This window comes from Sebastes umbrosus, chromosome 19 (assembly GCF_015220745.1).
Source record: "Sebastes umbrosus isolate fSebUmb1 chromosome 19, fSebUmb1.pri, whole genome shotgun sequence".
Taxonomy (NCBI): Eukaryota; Metazoa; Chordata; class Actinopteri; order Perciformes; family Sebastidae; genus Sebastes; species Sebastes umbrosus.
In genome coordinates, this window is record NC_051287.1 from 9,338,419 (window position 1) to 9,364,290 (window position 25,872).

General features: G+C 40.9%; 1 protein-coding gene across 3 annotated transcripts in view; it reads left to right on the forward strand.

The window, feature by feature from the left end:
* si:ch211-196i2.1 (collagen alpha-1(I) chain) overlaps positions 1–25,872 on the forward strand; it is a 99,836-nt gene that overhangs the window by 41,123 nt on the left and 32,841 nt on the right. For 2 of the 3 annotated variants that reach the window (XM_037753741.1, XM_037753739.1), the window contains 17 exons: positions 12,611–13,189; positions 15,246–15,290; positions 15,639–15,758; positions 17,523–17,561; positions 17,663–17,716; positions 17,848–17,901; positions 20,502–20,609; positions 20,717–20,770; positions 21,079–21,132; positions 21,336–21,380; positions 21,975–22,028; positions 22,809–22,853; positions 22,946–22,999; positions 23,608–23,652; positions 23,754–23,807; positions 23,911–23,955; positions 24,883–24,936. In XM_037753741.1, the coding sequence (XP_037609669.1) occupies positions 12,611–13,189; positions 15,246–15,290; positions 15,639–15,758; positions 17,523–17,561; positions 17,663–17,716; positions 17,848–17,901; positions 20,502–20,609; positions 20,717–20,770; positions 21,079–21,132; positions 21,336–21,380; positions 21,975–22,028; positions 22,809–22,853; positions 22,946–22,999; positions 23,608–23,652; positions 23,754–23,807; positions 23,911–23,955; positions 24,883–24,936 (1,503 nt within the window). The remainder of the gene's footprint in view (positions 1–12,610; positions 13,190–15,245; positions 15,291–15,638; positions 15,759–17,522; positions 17,562–17,662; positions 17,717–17,847; positions 17,902–20,501; positions 20,610–20,716; positions 20,771–21,078; positions 21,133–21,335; positions 21,381–21,974; positions 22,029–22,808; positions 22,854–22,945; positions 23,000–23,607; positions 23,653–23,753; positions 23,808–23,910; positions 23,956–24,882; positions 24,937–25,872) is intronic. The other variant, XM_037753740.1, reaches the window with a different exon arrangement.

The window sequence follows — 25,872 nt, forward strand, 5'->3', positions numbered from 1 at the left end:
CTTCTGTTAGCTCTGATTTAGTCACCGCCTACTCTCTTTACCTCATTAGCTCCTTATGTTTGATTTTCTTCACCAACTAGTCGCTAACTTTATCTGTCTACCATTTGGTGCTGGGTAACTGGGTTTACCTTACCTTTTTCACTGAAAACAGCAGCTGCTGGACGCAACACTGAGAGAGCAATGAGACTGAATCCACAATCTGTTAATATTGTAGTTGTATTGTTTATATTGTAGTTTATATTTTAGTTAACCATCTCCTCTATGACCCGATTCTCACGTCTTTACTCTCTCAATTTCTGGCCACGCTGCTTACCTGAGGCATCAGCTGGCATCATCCAGTTGGGATGTAGAGAGTCAGACCGACAGGTCAACCTGCGTTCACCTCTCGTCCTAAAAGTTAGGTGGATATGAGCTGTTCCTACGAGACTATCATTATGGATGTCATCGCTGAGCTCTGGATATTGTATCATCTGCTTGTCAGGAGAGCCAAAACAGTGCAAATGGTGCACTGATGTGCTGATATCATTCCTTAACTGTCAAATCTATAATCAATCATTCTGTATGTTACATTCCCGTCATGTTCACATCGTTTGGCCAAAAACAACATGTTCTCATGCCAGCGAACGTCACATTCCTTCATTGATCTCAATGCTGTTCACTTAGTTCAGCTCTTGGAGGACACGGTTGCTCAACACAGACAATTCTGCCAGGTTTCCTAGCAACAAAGAGAGATGGGAGCAGGTAGATGTGCTGACAGACCTCTTCAACTCTCGACTCAAGATGTCTGTAAATATCTGCCGTAGCCGGGCCAAGAAGCTGCAGCAAGACCCAGCAGTAGATGAGTGAACCACGTCAGGGTCGTCAGTTTCTATCTGTGATTGTGTACGGTATCCTGCCATCGTGCAAATGTAAATCCTGCTGGGTTTGGATCCAAGATGATGGATCTGCTGAAAGGATGTTTATAGTTACCTCAGGGGCCTCCAACTGTTTCTGCAGAGCTCTGTGATTAGTGGTGTCAGGCTTTATGATCATATCAGAGACAGACAAATGTAAATCATGTTGAAGATATTGTGATATAATGTAATATTCCCTTAATTATAGCGCTGAGAGATGCCATCTGTTGCTGTAGGAGGAATGCAGTCATGCAAACTCCCAGCTTCCTTTTTTTTCAGTTGATTTGTCAGTGTCATGTGCATCAGAGGTGATGATGATGATACTAAGAGGAAGAAAAGGAATACGTTACCGCAATACGATAATGTCCCATGTCCATGACAGAGTTAGCATGCAGCTTTAGCCGTGATGTCTAGCTCTGCTTTTCCTGGTAATGTGTGAAACCCAAAGTGTTTCCATACTTTACTGTATGTGTAGTGTTTACCACTTTGGATTTAAAATGTGAGGGTGCAGGTCGTATCGCTGCTGACCCTTTGTCGTTTTCTGGTTTGTTGTTTCGGCTCGCTGCAGTTTGTTTTGGTGACCCCCTCTTCAACTCTCCCTTGCTATTTGAAAACCTCTGCTTTAGAGAAACCGTTAAAAGACAACGAAATGAAAGATCAGAGCTACATGAGCCCTCACATGTAGCCCTCATAAATGGTTTTTATCATTTGTGTTTCAGCTCTTTGAGGAGTGAAGTGAGTTATTTTAAAAAGGTCAACACAATCAATTAAGGGTCTCATGAAAACACTGAGGTCTGTTTTAAACGCTTGGAGCTCTTCAACCAAACCGTTGGCATTGCAGGGAGATGACGCACTGCAACACGAACATGTCAGAGCAGCAACAGAAGGGAGACAGCGGGATGCAGAGCTCTCTTTTCCCAAGACAGTAAAATAAAGAAAAGACTAATATTAAAACAATCCCATAGAATCCATCTGGTGGGAGGAATTCTGGAGCTAAAACCATGTTTTTCAAGGGTTTCCACTGAGTTGCATGTTGCATCAAAGACTCTGCAAAGGGCAAACAACACTTTGAGCAAACTCTTTGTTGAATTAAAACACAAGGACGAGGAAACATGCTTTGTGTTTGCTGTAAAAATATGAAAGAGCATCTGCCATGCCTTTTGTTTTTAGATCAGCAGGACGTTTCTGCACACTGTCAAGATTTCCTTTTATGCACATTACCATAGATTGAGCAGTAACTCTTCATCTTCTTGGCAATGTTCATAACTGTTTCCAATATAAAATTAAGTAATTACAGACAAACGAGGAGGCCCTCAAATCATGGAGTACAAGAGGAAGTGGGTTGTTGAAAGAGGGGATGCTCGGATAAAAGAGGAGGAGGATTTGGAAAGAAGAGGATGGAAACAGAGGAAAGGAGTTTTTGCCTTAGTTGTGTCTTTTCTCTTTGTCACTAAGTGGAGCAGAATGATTATCTCAACGTGAGAAGTCCCAACATGCTCAAACTAATAATTTTCCTCTCCTAAACTGTAATTTAGTATAAGGGTATCTATGCTGTGAAGATAAATCAGCTCTGGTTAAGTGCTAGGTGATGGAGCGTTGTCACAAGAGTGCTACATCAGCAACTTTTTTATCACTCTCCTCTTATTTCCTCCCAGTGCTAACCGCCTCCAACAAGGACTCCTGCATTACAGGTCCCGCTCTTAAAATGCAACAGGGATTACACTTTCAGTGCAGCCGGCAAAGATCTCTGGAAGCCATTATGTGGCGGGGAGGACGAAGTTGTGCCGGGAAGTTGTTTAGAATTAAAAAGAGATCATTGATTTCACCCCCAGCACATCTGCCCTGCAGTTTTAAAGCTCCCCGCAGAGGTTCTGCTCACCCCGAATCAACCTCCCTCTGCTCTCGTTTATTTATATTGCTGTTTATGCTAGACCACCTCTCCTTTTGTTCCTAATAGACATGACGTAATGCTTCCTGTGACATGGAGCTGCCCCCGTCGTTCTCAGCTTTCATGCAGAGGAGGTCTCCTCTCCAGTTGTGTAAATCAAGCCGACCTCAGACAATCCTTGGTGAATATTTCCCCTCAAAATATTCTCTCAAATGTGGTTGTTTCGCTGACTGCGGGCACTGCGGCTTTCCTTTTTTTAATTCCGCTCCAGTGATTTCTTTTCTTTTAGGTCTAGTTGTGTGCAGGCTCCCTTCGACCAAAATCCACCCATGTGTGAAAGCAGGGTGGGATTCCCTCACACCATCCCTTGTCCCTGTTTTCCTTCGTTCTGCTTCCGTCAGTTGGAAAGAGCAGTTATTCATTTTAGCAGATTTTTAGTTGCCCATGATGTCGCGGTTAGCGTCTCATGCCAACAGCTCATTGCGATCACATGTTCAACCCTCACATCTAGCTTGGTGAACTGACAATTTAGACGCTGAGGATTTAATGAACTATGACATGTCATGCATGCTCTGACATTTTGTGGGTGAAAGGGATCGAATGTGTTTATTAGTTAAAATGCATTGGGTTGTTTTGAAATTTAAATTGTCCCAGATTTGACTACATTGCAGTTTCCCTGTACATTTTCTCTCAGCGTTCACAGAGGCCACCCTGAGGGGCTAATGGGCTGGGCTTCTGTCTACACCATATGCCAGATTAGATGTATTGTCTATACAAGATGTGTGGCTGGTACCAGTGGAAGGGTGTGTGTGTGTGGGTGTGTCGGCCGGGAGCTGGATCAGCCTCCTGTGCAGAGGTCTGCCTGTGGGTACAATGTGAACAGAGCTGAAGTGCAGACAGACCTGCAGTGTCTCCTGCAGTCATGCTCTACCATGTCGGATGGTACTCGCTGCTGGGATGCCTGATGCTGGATTTAGGTGGATTGCACGTGCACGGTCAAAGGCGCCGGGAGGGAAAGGTACTGCCTGGTGTCACCCTGTACACATGTTGCAATTGTCAATGTAAATGTTCACTTTGCTTTTGTTCTACACTGATGTAAAGTAGGGAGTGAAATTCTCTGCAGACCACTGGATTGCAAACAATGTGGCAATGATTTTCATTTTTTATTTCAGAACGGATGTTTGCGTGATTAACACAATAATACACTTGCAATCTTGAAGATTTTACTTTGAAGTTTAAAGTTTGAGGTTGCACCTGCTGCAGTTTTCAGTTTTGAATCAACCTGAACGATGTCTTGTAGGTGTTGTCGTGGCCAGGGATGTCCAACTTGTTAGTGTTAGTTCTTTATATTACTTACATTCAAGTATTTGTTGCTTGCATTTTGTATCCAGATGGGTGTTCTAACTATGTCTCTCCAGACTGGATGATTTTAATTTTTTTCCAACCAAATGAAGGATTAAATGCAAAAAACGTAATGCATTGTGTAACAGATGTAGATAATGTCTGTATTTATGCACATGTCAGAATCTGATTTATTTGCCAAGTACGTGTGCAGATACAGGGAATATGACTTAGTTTTTTGCATTTCTCTCACAACGTACCTAAACAGAAATAGAAATAACAGCTAGGAACAAGGACAACAAAGCTGGACAATAAAGGTAAAGAATAGGCAGGACTGTTATGTACACAAGTATATGACAAAATAGATGTATATAAATATAAAAAGCACCAATAACCAACAATAATAATGATAGTACAAATGAATAGATACTGAATGGATATAGTAGATGGATTTGATGATTATGTACAGTATGAACATGTATATCTATATACTCTATGTACAGCAAGTAGGATTTATATTTACAGTGACAGATGACATGTGCATATTAGAAAATGTGTGCATTAAAGACATTTCATTCATGAGTTTCAGTGAGTCAATGGCATAATAGGCTTTTTAAACAGATTTTAGCAGATTTGGCTAATTCGATAAGTAATTCCAGTTCTTGCACATAAGAGCTTTAATGACCAGTGTCAAAAAACTGTTGACTAAGTAGCAACCAAATAGTACTGCACGCTGTGAAATCCATATATACAGTACATGGTGCAGATGTTATCTGATGAATTAAGGATTTAAACATTAACAAAGTGAGTATAAGTTAGTGCCACTGTGCGGGATTCTTTTGCTCCTTCCAACTGTTATACGGAAAACCTGCGTGCGAATTATCCCCGTTGCCATGTTCCACTTTTGTCAATGAGTTTCCTCTTAAATATTGCCGTGTCCACTTCAACCAACAAAAACCTATCCAGACAGAGAATGTCTAAGGGACTAACTACACCATACATGAAGTAATCAGACCCCAAACTTGATAATAATGCTAATGTTAGCTGTTGTGGCTAGCGCCCTTTCTGCGACCAACATACAATTACATATTAGCTACATTACCATCTTCATCGTATCCCAGCTGCTGGGTGATCTCAAGCCATATATTGTCATTTATTTGGTTGTTGAGGTAGTAGTGTTTGTTGTACATTATTGGGTGTTGAGGAGGGAACGGTCCATTGTTGTTCCAAAACACCAATAGTCCGAAAAATGTTGCATTGGACCAAAAGAAGCCCATTTGTCCGACAGTCCGTTACGCCGAAAACCAACGGCCATTGCTCTGAAAATATACACTCTCCGTGCAACAAACAGAAGCACATGGCTAATTAGTATGCAGAATGACAGTGATCAGTTGGAACAAAGGATTTCATTGGTCAAAATACATTTTTAGAAATTTTCGTGCAAATCCGTGCTTGGTGTGAAACGGCTCAGTAGACTTGCTCTGCAGTATCAGAGCCCATTTAGTGGAGAAAGACACAGCACTTTGTTAATTTTGGTATTCAAGAACATACAGTAGAGCAATACAACTCTCTGCATAGAAGCTCTGCAACTGACTTTCTGCGTTAAAATGAGAAGCCTGCATTGGAAGCGAGTTAGAGGTTGCACAGCAATTTTAAAGTTTAAACGTTTCTTTCTTTTGTCCCCTCCAACATGCTTCATGATCTTATATCCCGGGGACCACCACAGGCGAATCAGTGGACGCTTTGATCCCAACCAACAGTGGCTTTTCTAACATGGGTGGTCCTGCTGCGAATGAAATCCCCGACCATGACGGTGTTAATGCCGCGCTGAGCTACTGAACAGCACAGGGTCACAATAGAAAGTCACACGCTCATTTTTGTGCGCATGACAGTTCTGACACACATACACGTAAAGATGTTGGAGTATACATGCAGGTATTAACATGCATGCTTACAGTGATTTAACACATTGGCACTGTGCCTTGTCCACATCCCATCAGACGCAGAAACACACAATTCACTGTCTGTTTGTCTCTTTTTCTGTGCCAGGCTTCTGTTGCTGGTTTCCTTATGTTTGTTTCAAGTTCCTTGGCAACAATTGTTCATCATTTATTTGCAACATTTTACTAATCATAGAAAATGATTTGCTTTTCTTCACATTCTTCAGTTTGTATTGCGCTTCAATCAATCAGACTCCCGTCCGTATTCCCGTAACATCAGACCTACTGTCATCACGCCATTTTTCCAGGCCAAATTGCCTACTGCTGCTTTGCAAGACCCAGCCGGTCCGCATACCTGTGTCTCGGTTAGATTTACGGACCTTGCCGTTTGATTAGCCCTTTGTAGGAGCAAGTGTTCAATGTCTGTGTGTGTGTGTGCATGTGTGTGTTTGATGATAGCACCGTAGCCTGCAGCGCTTGTGTCAGGCTGTGAGGCCTCCATAGACTTCCCATTGCTCTTAACGGAGGATCTGTCAGCTACACATGCACACTTGTGCTGATGGAAGGACACAGTGGTTTGTCATAACCATTAATCTAGTCCAGGTGTGCCCTGTCAACATCTGCCCTAATTCTAATTTACAGTTTTCCCACAAATATTGTTTTGAGAGTTGCAGAGAAGTCGAGTCACGATCTTCACGTTCTATGTTCCACATTGCTCATAAATCCTTTGTTTAATGGAACGCATGTGATTGTACTGTATATTTATCATATGCAGGTGATAAATAGTGACTTAATGAAGAAAGTATTGCAGTCTAAAGTGACCAGTGCTTCATTTAATTTTTTTAGGAGAAAAAAAGAGTGATTTGTGAGAGTTGTTTTCGAACATTGTCCCAGCAGATGTTTCAAACCATTTTAAACTGTATTATCACACAATGTTACTGTAACTGAGACAATAATAAAACCAAACTATGTGACAGTGGGATTGATTAAAGAGTTTCAAGTCCCTGCATGTTGGACCAGTGGCTGCTTTGAAGGTTGGAAAAACCCATTGAAAGAAAAAAAAGGCACTGGTATGGCCTTAATACTTCTAGTGTGTTTAAAGACTTTCCTGGCGATTTTTTTAATCTGGCTGTGGGGATTTGCTCCCATTAGGGCGTTAGTGAGGTGGAACACTGATGCTGGTTGATAAGGCCTGGCTCGTGTTCCAGTTCATCCCAAAGGCGTTGGATGGGGTTGAGCTCAGGACTCTGTGCAGGCCAGTTCACCAAACTGGGAAAACAATTTCTTTATGGACATGTCTTGGAGCACGAGGGCATTGTCATGTTGAAACAGGAAAGAGCCTTCAACAGACTATTGACACAAAGTTGGAAACATCATTTGGAAGTAAGGAATCCAAACAATGAAAAGATGAAAAGAAGAAATTATGCAGAAGTATGTAGACAAGGTGTATGCATTATTTTGGCCATATAGTGTGTTTCAGGGGCCTGAGGCTTTAAAACTGCTGAAGTACATACACATGACCATGAAAGCTTTCTGACAGCAGCATTAAGGAAGCATTATGGGAGCCTGTAAAATTGTTCCGTCTGTTCATCAGCCTGCAGTCATGCATACTGACACAGACTGAACCACTTGATACCCTGACTGTCATTCGTTCACCTATGGATCACATACTCCCATTGAGCCTCCACTCAGACTGTGTAGTTAGGATACAAAGGCATGAACACACACACACACACACACCCTAAATGGGCACAGTGTCTTTGCTTGCTTCAGCCTGTTACTGCAGAGCCAATAGAAAGACAGTAAGTGTACAGTAAACAGTGGACTTGGCAAATGATATAAAGGTTTAAAAAGTTGCTTACTGAGAATATTAGAGTTTAATTTGACAAGATAAGTACTCAGATGAGTGCTATGCAGCGCCTGCTCTGTCGAGTGTCTTGGCAGGTAAAACTTGTTGATCTTATGGAGCCTTTAATTGTGTTGTCATAAAGATCATGATAAGGATACTGACAGAGATCAGTTCTTAAAATGTATCAGCTGAAATATACATGCACATCGGCGCTCGAGCGTCATGCGTGAACTGCTCAAAGACGTGAGTCGAGAGGCTCACCTCGCAGACACATTCCAGATATCTAGCATGCAAAACATCTGGACCTGTCGGGGATTCGGCCACTAGCTACAGCCAATGAGAGTGTGAGACACGAGTTGAGGGGAAACCTGGGGGAGGAGGGGTCGCCTGTAACAATAGGAACTTACTATGTGTGTTACATTTGCAAGTTGTTGTTGCACCTGGAGCAATAAATAGTAAAAAAGAGTGTGGAAACAGGCTTTTTTGTGAACATGTGCCAACAACAACATCAGCAAAATGTCTTGCTTATGGCATCATGCCATCACGCCGCATATTTCTCGCGTGTTTTCGTGACAAAACGTAGTTTGGAGACTTCATCAGGGATTCCTCCTGGTGAAAGATCTTGTAGTGTGTGACCCCGTGTCTCCGGTCAGTCATGTAGTGGGAAAACCACAACGACTTGAAGACTCCCGATTACAAGAGAGCAAATTGTGTAGTGTAAACAGTGATCTTCGATCTGACAAATTTAAAAGTCATGTGGTATGTGAACTTAGCTTTAGGTAGAGAAGCGCTATATAAGTGCAGTCCATTTATTATTTTCTCACACTTTGGAGAGCTCCCTCCAGAGCCACTGAATGGCTAAACGCTTTCACTCCCAGTCTGTACTGGGAAGCAAATCGAGTTCAGTCATGAACTTTTAGTCATATTTGTCCCTAGTGAGTCACTGCCTTGTTAAGGTTGAGTCTTTGCTGTAACTTTCCATTCATACTGTATAATCAAAGACAAGCACATTAAATCTGTAGATTGCAACACAATGAACTAGAAGAAGATTTAGCTAAAATATTTAAAACTGGGACATTTCATGGAGTCTGTCTTACTTTGGTGAGTGTTTGACAGCTATCGGCTCCTGACTGACTGGCCAACGTGTCACAGTACTCCAACTAAGTATGGCCTGGGCTGGCGTTCATAGGGATATCTCACAGACTGGTGGGGAGATAAGCTGAGGGGACGGTGTTGACCAGAGGAGATCTAGTGTCAGCTTATCCACCAGGGCCGGCTGCCTGACTCTGGCCTGGGATAAGGGACAGAGAAAGGGCCTTTGTTTTCAGTTGGGGCACCGTGTTCGGTCTCCTCCCTATCTCACCCTCGTTATACCCAGCCAGCCGTGGAGGGCTGGGTTTCACTGCAAATACAGTATTTAAGACTGACTGTTGTTCTAATATTTCAGATTTGGCGAATGAAAGCCGGGTTTAATTGATAATTTCTGGGTAACGTTTGGGCGTATCATTCTTTCTGATAACACAATCAGAGCATGCTCAATTGATTTTTGCCCGAACAAATGTCTGTAACCACACAGGAAACCTGAGATCCCCTCTGTAATAACTGTACTAATTCATAAAATGTGTATGTAACCATTTTGTTCTTCATGTTTGACCTCCAACTCTCTGTGCTCTTCCAACTTTTTTGTAGCTTTCAAAGATTGATTGTGGGGTCAGAGTTTGGAGCGCCACAGATACAGAATCATTGTTGCTGACACAATGTACTGTACAATGTACGGACCTTTAATCTACCCATTCAAAATTATATTAAATTAGCAGGATTTATTCAGATGAGAAAGATTTCTCCCAAATTCATTGTACCAGGATCACACATTGGTTTACTCTATAGTAGTCAATCGATTAAAATATTTAATTGCAATTAATTGTTTGATTGTCCATAGTTAAGTGCAAATTAGTCACATTTTTTATCTGTTCAAAATGCACCTTAAAGAGAGATTTGTCAAGTAGTAAATACTCTTATCAACATGGGAGTAGACAAATATGCTTGCTTTATGCAAATGTATGTATATATTTATTATTGGAAACAATTAAAAACATAAAACAATGTCCAGAAACCCTCACAGGTACTGCATTTAGCATAAAAAATATGCTCAAATCATAACATGGCAAACTCAAGCCCAACAGGCAACAATGTGTTACTTGGTGACATCACCACAAAAGGAAGGACTTCAAGCAAGGCAGTTCAGGAGCAGTGCTTCTGTGGGCTTCGACGTGGACTTTGGGCTCTGTAATTTTGCAGACCTTTTACATGCACAAAAAAACTATATAACACACTAAAGGAAAGGGAAAAAGCCCAAAAGCATAATAACTATACTTAACAATATTGTACGAGTTCAGCTTAAACTAAGTGCATTTGAGCAATCTATTCCTACATGCTTTAGGTGTGGTAATGGGTTAATAATTACTTCCTATCGTGACTATTTGGCCCTGTATCACATTTTGATGACGTGATGCAAACACCTTTGATGTGTAGGGACTGTTTTTTTTCCAGTGCAGTGCCCTATTTCACCTGTATGAGCTTATTCATTCTAAATATCTGAGCGTTCGCACTCCTGTTTCCTTCTCCTCCTCCTGTCCTGCTGCTCTCCATATGCATCCCAGCTCCACTTTAGTGCTCTCCATTTCAACCCATTAGGGTCATCAAACAAAATTTACTGCCCTTTGGTCCCTTCCGCTGAAAGGCCTCTCTCACCGCACCACTGTTCCCCCGAGGCCCAAACATTTGATGTGTTTTGTTGTGTGTGTTTGTGTGTAATGCAATATGACAAGCAATGGAAAAATGCGGGGGTTCTAGTGTTTCGCATGTTGTTGATTTTGGTGTTTTTCCTGTCACCTCTGGATACCACATAAGTTTAAAATGCTTTGTTTTGGAAGATTTGAAGACTTCATGAGAGTCCATAATAATAACCTCACATTGTGACAGCTAATGTTCTTAACCAAACTGATTTACAGTGAGAACAATTATAGAATAGTTTTATTATTAGTCAGTTTTATTCCTATGACAGAAACTGGGGAGTGACTCTGGTGTCTTGCTGTGAGAACAGGGTGGGACTGGAGGGATTGGAAGTAGTTCAAATTTGAGTGAAACTAGAATTGTGGATGAGTCCATGATGAAGGGGGAGTTTGTTATTAGTGCTAACCTGCAGGATCTGCAATACGGGCCTTTCATGCAAAGTTATCTTGAGCCACTCCAAGGCTTTTGATATGAGAACATGAGCCACTGTATTGATCTTAATGTTAAGTGTTCAGCTCTGTCATGGAGATTAATGTTAAACTTGTTTATAGGGCTGTCAAAGTTCACGCTATAATGCAAATTAATTTTAATGCCAATGATTTCTTTAACACATTAATGATTTTTTAGGTTGTAGCAGACTCTTTTAAAGCTAGAGTGAAGATACTGGTATCCTATATAACTATAAAACCTAAGGAATCATTGGTACCAACGCTGCCATACTAACTTGTCGGGTGGGGGAGGTTAAATAACACTCAAAACTTAGGCTACATTTTAGCGTGAAAAAACTGGTATGGCCATTATCACAGATGTCCCTTGACCTCTGACCTCAAAATATGTGAATGTAAATGGGTTCTGTGGGTACCCACGAGTCTCCCCTTTACAGACATGCCCACTTTATGATAATCACATGCAGTTTGGGGCAAGTCATAGTCAAGTCAGCACACTGACACACTGACAGCTGTTGTTGCCTGTTGGGCTTGAATTTGCCATGTTATGATTTGCTTGATTGCTAAGTACCTGCGAGGGTTTCTGGACAATATTTGTCATTGTTTTGTGTTGTTAATTGATTTCCGATTATAAATATATACATACATTTGCAAAAAACAAGCATATTTGTCCACTCCCATGTTGATAAGAGTATTAAATATTTGGCAAATCTCCCTTTAAGGTACATTTTGACAGATACAGAATGTGTGATCTACAGTAAAACAGCAATGGCATCCCAACCACATTGTAACACGATTACAGATGCGAATGTGATACCTGAGCTACGATAATGAAAGTCAAAGATCAAATAGATGCTCCAGCAGTGTGGAGAGTTTAAGTGCTAACAATAAACATACAGTTTGGTTTGGCTCCAACAGGGAACTCAAAGAGAACCATGGAAATGTTAATTAGATACAGCAAAGTCAAGTGTGTTTTGGAAAAGAAATGTGACCAAATCAGTAGTGATGTGTGTGTCAAGGGTTACTGTCTTGAAAAGATGAGAATCTAATTGACTTGAAGGCAGATGAAATAATGCCAGATGTCAGTGAAGAGTTGATGACAGTTTTCAAGAAGGGAAGACAGTCTGCAGCAGTGGTTTTTCTGCGGGTTGTAGGAGAAGTTTAGGTCTTTTAAAAAGGAATAGTGTTGCTTACATAATGACATTAAATGTGATTTAACATATCTTGTGTGCGGGGATGAGATGGTAATGCTTATTATTTCCGTATTCTCAAGTGATTTGTTGTACTGTGGATCACAGATTCGTTTCTATCTACTTTGAAAATCTCTCTGAAGGCCAACTGGGTCTCCCAGATTATCTGTGCTTCACTCGTTTGTCAAAACACGATCATCAAGGAATCTGTTGAAATATTTCAAAGGCTGTTCTCAAACGAGCCCTAATTCATGTTTTGTTTCTCATCCGAAGATGTTTCTGCTCCAAGGGAGTTCTCGAGGGGACGGGACGGTGCCTTCAGGATCTGATCGGAAAGGTTCAGTAGGTCGTGGGGATGTCTTTGTGGTGGACGAGGACACCGACTTGTTGGATCCGACCTTCCAAAACGGCGGACAAGTCAACCCTCAGTGGAAACCTTCCAGAAATGGACTCAAGGGAAAGCCTGAACAGTCCTCTAAACAGTTGGAGGAGAACATTACCACAGACAAGAAGGCCGACTCCGGTGGGAGGACGTCATCACTGTTCCCCGGAAAACCGTCCGATGACGTCATTGAGCTGGACATCGGAGGTGCTACCAAGAAGCCCTCCGTGGGATTTCCTGTACCTAAGATCCCTTCAGATCCCAGGACGTCCACAGACTCTGGGACATCTTCAAAGGCAGGAGTCGAGGAGGGGCGACCCATCATTAACGGTAAACAAACAGAGAAGGAGCGTCCTGCCACTGTGACCATTGTATCCAGAGAAGGAGACCTGGTCCTGGGCTCAGATGGCAAAACGTACCGGCTCCAGAGAGGACCGCCGGGCCGAATGGGTCCCCCAGGGCAGGAAGTGAGTGGTCTTTGAGCTTCTTGTTGCTTCAATGCCCTTGTGTTAATGCTACCTTTTAGTATCCAAGTGTAACCAATGTATTTTTGTTTCCAGATGACAGTAAAGAAAGCACAAAGTTTATATTATTGCAGTTGTTTGGATAGGCCAACAGCACATCTGATGTATCATATCAGATCTGTTGTCAGATTAGATAAAAAAGTCAGGACAAGTCTTGTGAATGAAGAAAGTGTGACGTCGGTTTATGCTTTACAGCTTACCGAAGCTGTTCTCCATCAGCTGCCATCTGACTCTGATCAGAGGAGGTTACACCACTCAAACATATGTTGGTCCACATGTCTTTGATGTCGCGATCTGAGCACTAAGGGAACCGCGCAGTTAAAGAGTCTCCACACTTCGTCATAGCATTACTCATTGAGACAATGGTAACCTCTGGCTGCCAAGTTATCTGATTGGTGCTAAGGGGTAAATTCATTTCATACAATCGGATGGCTTACCTGGTGTAAGAGGTGGGTCATCACAGGGGGACTGCAGGGCAGACAGAACCAGAACCAGACTGCACATCTGGTCCCGTCTGGGCCGGTCTGTGGAGTCACGCCGCCGTAAAATCCACTGGATCACTCAGCACGATTACAGTGATTGAAGACGGCTGTAGGGAACATGAAGGAAGACGTCCCATTGGCTTAGAATACGGTCCTTCTCTCTGCTCATGTGCTGCATTTCAGGTCTCGCTTAGCTTAGCTTGACAAGTATTGTGTCAAACTTAATATTTTAGTAAAAAGCATGTGTTTTAGGGAGGTACAAAAGAATGTTGCTATAGCATGGCCACAGAAAATACTCTTCGCCGATTGGCTGGCAGGTGCATTAGAATGGTATTGGTGACTGGCCATTGCAGAAGTGCAGTAGTACATGTAGAAAATAATGGACTCAGTGGCATGATTTTCTAAGCCTCTGCCTTGTCTGTTATATTTGTCAAACGGGTCTCTCAGGAATGCGTATGAATACCACAACATTACAAGGACATTAAGTGTGTCATGAGTATGCATTTTAGGGATTCAGGGAAAACGTCATGGTTGAGCTTACAATAAGTAAGTAAACTAAGTAAAACACATACGGAAACAACGTTACACAACTACAGAAAACACGTCACAAACGTCAATAAAAAACACAAACGTAGACAACAAAGTCACGTGACAAATGTCACCAAGGTAACTTACAAAACAAACCACCGGTCTCCAACGGACTCAAACACGGATCTCCTAGTTAAAAGTCCGGTGGTTGTTTGGCCGATCTACCTCCCCTACTGCCCACCATAAGTGCTCTTTTTCGCTTTTTATACTACGTCACTACCTCCGGTAAACGGTAATAAAGGAGTGGATGTTGATTGAAGTACATGGGATTTATTGTTTTACTTTTGTTGCTACTTCTAAATGACTAAATTCACTATATTTCTGGTATCTTGACATCCCTAGTCGCTTACCTTTTTCAGTAATGCAAGTGTACTTTGTGAATATAAGCACAACTATGTAAACTTTTAGTCCAAACAAGCTGCAGAGAATCACTAAAACTACAAGAATAGTGTTTTCAGCCTCCGGGAAATGCCATAGTTAAGATTTTTTTGAGATTTATTAGGTATATAAATTTGTTCAGATCCTGCAGGAAGTTGCACTTAAAATGCAGGATCCACACAGCACCAAGCAGCTTAAACATATAATTGCTGTATATCGCAATACTCTTTAAAACTTCACTCCATAAAATCTTAATGTTTTATTGACATTCAAGGTGTTGGGTAACGAGACCTTAAAATGAGTCTTTTCAACAGGCTGTCAAATAGACCACAAACTGTGAGGTTTTACGAGGATCCGGTGCTTTGCCTGTCTCTCAGGTCACAGTTTTTTGCCTCTAAGGAGTAGTGATAAACATTTTTACAGTTTGAGTAATGGTTTACTTATATGTTTTTTTAAGTAGTGCATAGATACTACTTCAATTTGCATTAATTTTGTATCTTGTAGTGTTTTGGTCCTTTGAGTTTTATTGAGGGTTGTTTCTGTTTTGGCAGGGCTGTCCTGGTGAGCCTGGCCTGCGTGGGTTTAAAGGTGATAAGGTAAGAGAAGCTTGTTTACGACATAATAGCCTATGATGGTGTGTTAAGTTAGTCCCCTTGACTCCTCAGGATTTACGTACACCCCTGTACTCTGATATAGCATCCGAGGCTATATCTTGTTTTAAAGCTCAATTTTCACCTTTAACATTTTATTACCTACTGCTATAAACTCCTGTCCCTTCCTCCATTAAGCCCATGTGTCAACTATTTATGCCCGACCCCCAGTGCTGCATCCAATCACTTCTATGATGTCATGTTAAAAACACAAGGCTGTGCTATGATACTAAGTATTCCATATAAATTGATTTGTGTTGCATAAACGTACCACTTCCTTTTCGTCTCTCATAGGGTAAGTTGGGCCCTGGAGGGCGTTCAGGAAAAACGGGGGAGTCAGGACCTCCTGGACCGGCAGGTTTACCAACCTTCTACCTGTGGAAGAACACAGCGGAGGAATGGACTGCCTTTCAGGTAAGATTGTTACCACAATGTACTCCGTATTTTGTACAGTATTTACAGTATTTTTCTTCTCCGTAGGGTCAGTCCTCTTTCATAACTTGAGCTTGAAAAAATCAAGTCAAATGCTTACTTTTTTTATGGTTTGGACACTGGCTATTGTTACAGTATAGATCAAATGTTCCTAGACAGACCGTCTGGTCCAGCCCCTTGCATCTACTTCTGAACATAAGAATGAGTTCTGAAGAAACAGACCCTCTAAAGGGACTTCCCGCAGGCAGCTTATACTCAGCAGGGACTACTGTATGTGCTTTCAGTAAGGCATGTTGGCTAAAACGTGGAGCAAAAAAGCTCCTGTCCTAAACCTGACATCTCTTTCATCTGTAACTCCATAATATTTTACAATTCAACAATAAAGATAACATCTGAACATATATAAGCCCATAAATATTGGTCATAAACGTAGCTACTTGTAGAAAAGAGAGAGGTTTTCTGGATTTATAGTCAGAAGCATAAGGGAGTTTTCATAACTATAAAAAGTTTTAGAGTTTATGCACTTAATAAGCATCCACCACTTCGGTCCAGACTGAAATATCTCAACAACTATTGGACAGATTACAAACAATACTTTGGTTTATGACCAAATACCTGCAGAACTAATGACCCTCCCATCAGCCTCAGCTGTACTTTATGTTTAGTGCTAATCAGCAACATGATAACATGCTAAACTAAGATGTTGAACATGATAAACATTATACCTGCTAAACATTAGCACGTTAGCATTGCAGTGTGAGCACGTTACTGCAGTCTTGGAAAGGGAGGAGTGAGCGGCGGGCACTTGATTTCAATCTGCAACCACACCACTAGACGCCACCAACTCCTACATACTGACCTTTTAAAGCTGTCAGATATTATGATTTAACAAGCTAAATGCATACTACCCATTAGGACTCTTTACTGACCAATAAGTGGACACTTGAAACCAAACATAACATTTCAGAAGAGATTTTCCCGCTATTGAAGGAGGCTAACTGTTTCCCCCTGCCTGTGATTTTTTATGCTGAGCTAGGCTAAACACATCCTGGCCTGATCTCACTACTGAATGCAGAGAGATGATATGCTAAATCCTCATGAGCAATCACATTTCCTAGAGTTCCTTTAAACATGTTTCCAGTTGAGGTCGTCCCCAGACAAGATGACCTTTCCTTGCTCTTCTCTCCGTAACCACTTGAGTAATTCACTGTCAGTCATCTATAAGGAAACACTGGACAATTGACTGAGGCTAAGTCATCTTCCCCACACCCATAAGATCCCCAGACTATCTGTAAAACCTTTGACCCTGCAGTCATGGTGCGTGCAAGCTGATGCTCTGTCCCGATCTGTTTAATCTCTCTGTAGTGGCCACAGCTGTATGTTATAGAATACACTCACCAGCATGTCAGCATGATGGAGAACTGCTGTTTTGCGACGGAAATAAAAGTCTGTTTGTAGTTTGTGAAGGCGATTTGTTACTGCATGTGTGCTTTGAACTTTATGTGGACAACCTGCAGAGGTCATTCACATACTTTCATTCATTCTGAATGAGGGTCAGTGATGAGGCAAAGATAGATTTGTAACCACAGACACTAAGGAGTTTGGGGGAAGATGGTGGAATTCAAGTTATTTGTTCACAGATGAGGATTGGTATCATCCATGTACTCTTTTTCTGTCATTTTCTGTCCTATTATTTTTATTTCTGGATCTGTAAATTAATATTGTGTGTTTCCATTCTCCCTGTAGCAAACCAGTTTCTACCAGTTACTGCGTGCTGGTTGGCCTGTAAGTATGCTGTGACGATTAATATCCTTTCTTTGTTGGGGTTTAGTTGTTTTGTTAGTTCCTGCTGACCTGAGGATGGTTTGTTCTTTGTGAGCTTGCAGAGTAAAGAAGGCCCTGCAGGACCACCTGGAGAGATGGGCAATCCCGGCATAAAGGTTAGAGAACCATTCAAAACTGTAAAAGCAAAAAATGGTGAACCTGAATATATAACATTTTGAATGATCTCTCTACGTTGAGTAATTCTGAACTGATGAGTGCTTTTATTTGTCTTGATCTTCCTCCACAGGGACCACCTGGTGATGCTGGAGAGCGAGGACGACCAGGGATGCCAGGAGAGATGGTAAGCACCCAAACCATCACTTCCTGATCCAGAAATAACTTTATCAGTGTCATTTGTCTCATACATTTCTGAGATGTTTCAAGACCTCACATTTGCCTGAATCTCTTGCCAAAATATGTCTTTATACATCCAAAAAAATCTAATTGTGGGGTAACAGGGAACAGATGCTGCTAAATGTGATAGGCTGAGAGGCCTGTCAATCAATGCAGGCAAAACACATACATTCCTTTCAGGGATGCAAATTGTAAGCACAACAATCAAGCAATTAATCGTAATTAAAAAACACACAGCAAAAGTTGTGCATATACAAAACAATGTACCAAATGTGTTTTTTTTCTTCAATCAAAGCATTAATGATGAGATTACATGCGGATTACATGTTAATTGTTAACATCCCTAGTTCCTTTAATGTAAATATCCTCATGACTTTGTGTCTTGAGTTTCATAATATTTTTGGAGTTTGTTTAAATTTGATTTTAATTTAATAATGTTTGCAGTTAATGACAGTCAAAATAAGAATTCCCATTTTATGGTAGTACTATGACATCAAATAGAAATACTGTAGATATTGTCGGCATCATTTTATATGAATTTCCCCTTAATAAAATCGGAATAAAAATAATAATAAAATCTGGTTTCATTGGGAACTTTGGGATGTTGATCAAAGTTTAAAATAAATACCTTGGGGATTGAACAATGTTTGTCCATACAATATGAGTTATAGACCCACTGGTGGATCCAGCAGAGTATAACAGTATTGAGTTAAGTGTAATGTAGCTGGTGTAGCAGAGTGAATGTGGTTAAAGGGAGTGGGTGTTTGGAAGCCCTTCATGCATGTAACTCCCTATGATGTCACCATTCTCATATTGAGAGAATAAACAATGACATTATTTTTTATTGCCAAATTAAGAGGTTCCATATTTTTTTCTAAATTTGATTATACTGAGCTGTAGTTGATTCAGTTTTCTCAATTTATCTTGTGACAACCCTTCTAGTCATTTAGTTACACACATTTATACACCTTTGACTTCATATGTTTGGGTGAACAGCTTGTAAAGGTAAATTCAACTGTGTTACATTCATCTCAAAAAACATCTTAAAATACATAAATATGTGACCATATGGAAACTGAAAGCCTGTCGCCATATATTGTGTGAGGTCTCAGTTGGCTTAATGAGTTGGTACTGAGGACCAAACAGTGTGGTTTGGGATAGTTGGAAACACCCAATCGCCCGTACAGCCGCCTGTGGTGTGTGCTCTGTTTAGAACAGAGAATATAGATCCACTGTTTGTGTTTGAGTCACTGTGCAGCCTCCATGAATGAAAACACATTTCTGTTTGTGCAGCAGGTCTTGATGTCATCTCATTGTCTGTCAGCACTGATGTATGCGTGTTGTATAAATGTATGCATGTAATCATTTGTTGGGTTATGTGATGCCTGTGTGTTCCAGGCCAAGTGGTCTCCAACATGAGGCTCTTGACACCACAAGGGGTCACATTATATACCTCAGGGATTGCAAAGTGATCAACAGCAAAGAAAATATTTCTCCAACGCAAAATTACTTCTTTTTTTTCAATTAGTCTTTGTTTTTTTTCTTGTAAATTGCTAGATAATAAAGTGAAGATACTGACATCTTATGAAACTGCAAAACCTAAGGAATCCATCGGTACCGACCATGTCATACTTGCTGGTCACGAAGGTGGCTAAATAACGCTCTAAACTTACACTAATTTTTGGCGAGGAAAAACTGGTATGGTCATTTTCAAAGGGGTCCCTTGACCTCTGACTTCAAGATATGTGAATGAAAATGGGTTCTATGAGTTTGCTATGTTATTATTTGAGCATATTTTTTATGCTAAATGCAGTACCTGTGAGGGTTTCTGGTTAATATTTGTCATTGTTTTGTACATCTATACATACATTTGCATAAAGCAACCATATTTGCCCACTCACATGTTGATAAGAGTATTAAATATTTGACAAATCTCCCTTTAAGTTGCGATTAATTGCGATTAACTATGGACAATCATGCGATTAATTGCAATTGAATATTTGAATCGATTGACAGCCCTGGTGTAAATGTGTGAGTGTGCAGCTGGTTGATCCTGAAAAAGAGTGCATTGCTGTGAGTGAAACAAGCCTTGTTAAATAAAGGTTGAAAATCTCACTTATCATGCCAGTCAGGCCATGTGTAACACCACATCCATCATCCTCTGCAGCTTAAAATATAACATTGTCCACTGCCAGCACAGGTGGTGTAGCCATTTACTGTGAATATGTACATGTTTTCCACCTGTCTTCAGGCAGAGTTATTGCATTCTGCAATCTTCTTGACAGTGTGTTGCTACTCAGGTGATGCCTCGTCTGTGTGATGAATGGCTCCACTGAGCGGTTGGGTGCGTCAGAGTGAAAACCTATAATTTATAACATAGCTTTCCCAGTGTGATGCTCACAGAGTATAGTGATGTCACTAGCTGTATTTCTACATTGAAGAGTTTTACTTTGTCAGTTTTCGTGTAAAGATGTCGTCACTATTCACTAACCGTCTGATAAGAAGCAGTCAGTATCAACAGTGGTGATCATTTCTGTTGTCTGATAGGGCGAGTGGGGTCCCAGGGGCCCTCCAGGACAAGCCGGGGCCCCAGGGCGAGACGGGGAAAATGCAGAGGATGGTGAGCCCGGGTCAACTGGTGATCCTGGATCACAGGTGAGCACATTCTGTACAGTAAACAGTTAAACGGTGTGTGTTATAGCAGGTAAATTATGTGTGTTTCAGTGTTGAAAGTTTTCCATCTTGTCTCTGATTGACATCAGGGCCCGTGGGGTCACAGGGGAGAACGAGGGTCCCAAGGGGAAAAAGGTGATGAGGTGAGGAACAAAACAGCACAGCTGCTTTTGTAAGAGCAACCACTCAGTTCCACTTCAATTTTAGATTAACTGTTTGTGAATTTGGAGCCAAAAATTGCATAGAAAAACAATGGTTTTGCTGGCGACGCGTTTCTAGCGACGCACCTCGGTGTGATCAGCCTGATCAGCTCTACATTTGATATTCCCTTGTGGCATAAGAACTTTTCTCTTAGCTTATGTGGAATTGATTGACACTCATGTTTGCAGGATAAAACAAGATAGAAATGACTTTTACACTTTAGATAATGTTTTCTTCTCTACCTCTCCAGGGTGTCATTGGCTTCAAGGGTCCAAGGGGAGAAAGTGGCGAACCTGGTGAGAAGGTACTCGTTGGTGCAATTTAATTATCATCCATCCTGAATATTTAAAATCAAATTACAATTTGTCCTGACAAAAAGTATTTTCTTACATGACTGGATTGTTTGAAAACAGACAGACCGTACTGCCTGCAGCTCTTATGACATCTCTTTTTGAACGATACAATATAGCGTAATGATCTTGGACTGTGTTTTTTTTCTTTGTTTAGGGCTCTACTGGTTTACCGGGCCCACCTGGCGCTGTCGGACCACCAGTGAGTGTCCTCCCTGTTTAGTTCTTTTTAATAAATGCAACAAGCCATGAATTTCTGCAGGGATTTTACATTATATTCATAACCCTTGGGAAGAAATTAGGCAGTTCATAAACCAGAAGCATTTCTCCTTTATCTGTGACATTAAGCTGCTTATACATTCGGAACATTTCATGTACAATCTGCTGAACAAGATGCCAGCACATTACAGGATCAATTTAAAACAATAAGAATGATTGACGCTGTCCTTGTGTAATACATTTCTTACACATCCAACTGGTGTAAAATAAGAGGAACAAAACAAACAATCAGCTTTTGTGAAAGAAATACATGCGCTTCTGAATCCTTTTTAATCCCTAATCCAGTCCCTCTTTGAACTTCCAGGCAGCGAGGCACTGACTCCCAGTTTTTCTTGGCTCTATTCTCGGGTTTACTTTGATTCGACTTGGCATGAAATCAGAAACTGGGCCTCATAGAATTAACACAGGCACTCTGTAATCTGCTTGATTAATCCTGGCTTTAAATACAGCGTTTTCTATGTATTTTAATGACATATTGTTGTTAACTTGACATTTAATACTTGAATCTTCTCTGCAGGGGCCTCAGGGGAACCGAGGTGGATACGGGCCAGAGGGGCCCCGTGGGCTTGATGTGAGTGATGTACCGTCCAACTTTTGCTGCTCGAGAACTGTTGCAAATCATAAGTGAATGTTGTTATCATGCTGTTCACACTGGTTCACCACTGCTTCACTATATGGTCATGTGGTGACATTTAAAGGATTAGTTCAGCAAACATTAAAATTCAGTCATGAAATAATCTTCCCACAGCAACTTAAACAAGTTACGTTTGTACCCAATAATAGATTAGCTCCTGTATTTTTAAGTCGGCTCCTTTGCAAACTGTTGAGCTTGGCTTCTTTTTGTGGTTTAGCTCAAAAAAAGACATACTGTTCGATGTTTTTTTCTGCAAACAGCTTGTTTGGAAGTCCATTTTAAAGAAAAGTATTGGAGAAAACAAAGGAAATATTAGACTTTTGAATCCACAGTGTCATCATTTGGCCGTAGAAGTGCTGGATTGTGCAGCATGAGCAATTCTGGATAATTTGGTAGACATCCATCTATTTTCTAAACTGTTTTACAGCATGTTTTGGACAAGTGGAGGCATCTTGTGCATTGTGTGTTTTTGCAGCTATACCAGTTGTCTCAATGATGTGAATGAAGGTTCAAAATTACCTCTTGTATGCAGACTGTGTTTGGCTTTAATATAAACTTAAATATAGGCTAAATTAGGGGTGAGTGATTAATGCCCGATTATTATTATTATTTTGGGTGAATTATCCCCTTTTATAGTAGTATTCACTGTGAGAGATTCTGAACTGATGGACAATGTGTAAGACATCACTCATGCTGTTATGAACTTGTTGTCACCAGGGGGAGAGTGGACTGGATGGCCCTCCGGGTCTGCCAGGGCCGATGGTGAGCAGACACACGGATTAGGTGACGCAATATTTGTCTGTTGGTGCTAGTTATGAATGTATGTATGATATTTGTTTGCGTGTGTGTCACAGGGCGCAGCAGGAATTACAGGACGAGTTGGCGCTCAAGGAGTTAATGGCTCAAGGGTAAGATAACACCACAACAACTCAGTAATATACAAGTTAAAGGTGGTTTCCCCAAGACATGTAACTAATGATACTTACATGTTTACAGTTAATTGATTATTGTTAGACTGTTAAATGTTAAAGAATAGGGAAAATTGGGTAGGTTGTTTATAACCTGACGTTGTCTTTTTACTTCTGGCGATTGCATTCACACTTGAAAAATCATAAAAGTGGTGTTCATTTGTGAAGATTATCTTAATGAACAAAACGTGTAAATATCATAAATGTCCGTTTGCCACAGAGCGTATTTTCTGTAATAATCCAAAACTCAATGGCAAAATCCCATTGGCTTTCTGTCAAGGGAACCAGGGCGATGCTAACTTCCTGGTAGGCCTACAAAAATACGTCATTCCTGGAGCACTCTATACCAGGAATGATGGTGAAGACATCACCAAGCTCCGTCTTTTGTTATTGTTTTCATTGAGAGACCCCTAGCGGCAGAAAATTACATTTAGTGCGTTTAATAGATTATCAAATGTAAGTTCATTTATTTATACTTCATGTCTGGAGTGTCCAAACTTAGTGCAGGTTACTTTCTTTGTATATAAATGTTTTGTTGTTTCTTTCAGGGGGACATGGGACCTGCTGGAAATGTTGGTCCCACAGGCCCACAGGTATACATTTAGTTTAGTTATATACACTATATGCTGCAGTTATTCAGCTTGCTGGACATGTTTAGAGACTGTGTTTCGAACCTTCCTTTTCTTTTGACTAGGGGCCTCCAGGTTTAGAGGGACAGATGGGACCTCCAGGACTCAGAGGACTCCAAGTGAGTACAGTTCAAGGGAAGACCGTTAATGGGGACTTTTGCTTCATTCACTTTGCAGCCAGTAAAGTGCAGGAGGTTAAAGTCAATGTGTTCCTCTTAACAGGGACATCCAGGACTGATCGGTGCTGCTGGACCTAAAGGAGATCCTGTAAGTTTTGTTCCCTTTTTTTCTTCTTTTGTTTTCTAAACCAAACCTCACAGAAGTGCACAGGAGATTTAATTATTGAACTTGAGCAGAGCTGCACGTAGTACAAGTCATACAAGGACCTCCAGCGTGATGTAGAAGTGTTTTATTCATATGGTGACTTGTCTTTATACTAAGAGTTTTCCTAAAAATAGATTTGGAAAAAATCATAATACATCGCCTTCATACATTATTGCAATATGTTGAATTGTTTATCCCTGTATCATGATACGTTTCATATCGCCAGATTCTTGCCAATACACCCTCATGTGATGTTGTCCTGGTTTACCATTTCTAGCCAGTTTCTAGCAAGTAGAGGAATAAAAAATCAGTGCATCGTGCATGAATGACTGAGAGAAAAATGTGGTACTAATGCTCAGTGAATCCTCATGTCGGGCCAGAAACACACAAACATGCATTTCATGCCAGCAACTGTCAGTTTAGCAAAGATTTATTCTGACAGCAAAATGAAATGTTAAGAACAATGGACAGATTTTTGACAGGAAAAAAAAGAAAAACAGGCGATGCTCATCAAGAAAACATGAAATCTGTCTCGCTCTCAAGCTCAAGTGTCATTGTAGTGGGAGAGCCTTGTCTCCGCTCAAGTGCAGTCCATCATGAATATGTTATTTCAGTTACATAATACTCACTGTGCCTGATTTTGTCACTAAAGTTTTAAAAGTTGATAAAAGTTAAGGAGGGGGAGATGGCAGGAAAGGTTTGAGATCCACTGGTTGTATCTGTTGCATATTCTAAAGATAAGGTTAATGTGCAAGTCCAAACTAATGTATAAACCGCTGATAGTTTACGTCTGACCGTCTAAGAAGAGAAAATACACTATTTTATCGCTATTTTTACTTGTGTTGTTTCTTTTCTTTTTGTTCATATCAGGGGCCTGTGGGGCCCATGGGTGGCCGGGGGGATCCCGGCTTTGAGGGGCCCATGGTGAGTTGCACTTGAACATACGGCAGCGATTCTCAAAATGGAGTCCGGGGACCCCCAGGGGGACGCGGCACTCTGTCAGGGGGTCCTCAAAATAGTTTGTTATAAATTATAAAATTGTATTACAGATGGGGACAATTTGCATCAATAAAACAAGCATATTGTGTCCATTACTCCCACCCACATTAGCTTTGGGCCAATAAAAACTCTGATATGATTGTTAAACACAGCAGTAAGTTCATTATTTTACAGTTGAAGCACTTTAGACTGGTAAGTATAAACATCTGGATTTCTTAGCAACTATGCCAGTCTTGATACTGTTCATTTTCTGATCAAATATTTCAAAAAAGTGTGAATGCTGTCATAGTATATAAGTGGTATTAACATGATTGAAATTGAAATGTGTTTCTGTTTATGGCTATGAAACAGGTCTGAAGTATTTAGGTTGAAAAGTTTTAGAATAGAAATAGTTCCAATGGCATCTAAGAGCACAAATAGTAGTAAGCATAATCTGTGTTACGATTAAGAACCAATCTTATTGCCCTGTAAGGGGTCTTTGGGCCTAACAAGTTTGAGAACCCCTGCACTACAGTACTGTGGTACCCACATTGTATGAACATACTAGATTTACTGCAGATAAAAGTGTTACAAGCCAGGGTTGGAAACTTTTTTGTCCCCCTGCCACTGTGGCTGCTGGTGGATTACAAAATCTAGCATCCACTCAATGTTTACCATTGTTTTTTTGGCTGGTGAGTGAAGCAAATCTAGCAGACACTTGCATATTTTACTAGTATTTGGCTGGTGGCTGGTGCTGATTTCCAACCCCGTAAGCAGTTGTGAATGCACTCCACTCTGTTGGTAGACAGCATACTGCAGCCTTACAGTGCCATCTACTGGTTGTAGTGGATCAGTGGATCAGTGGATCAGGACATGACACTC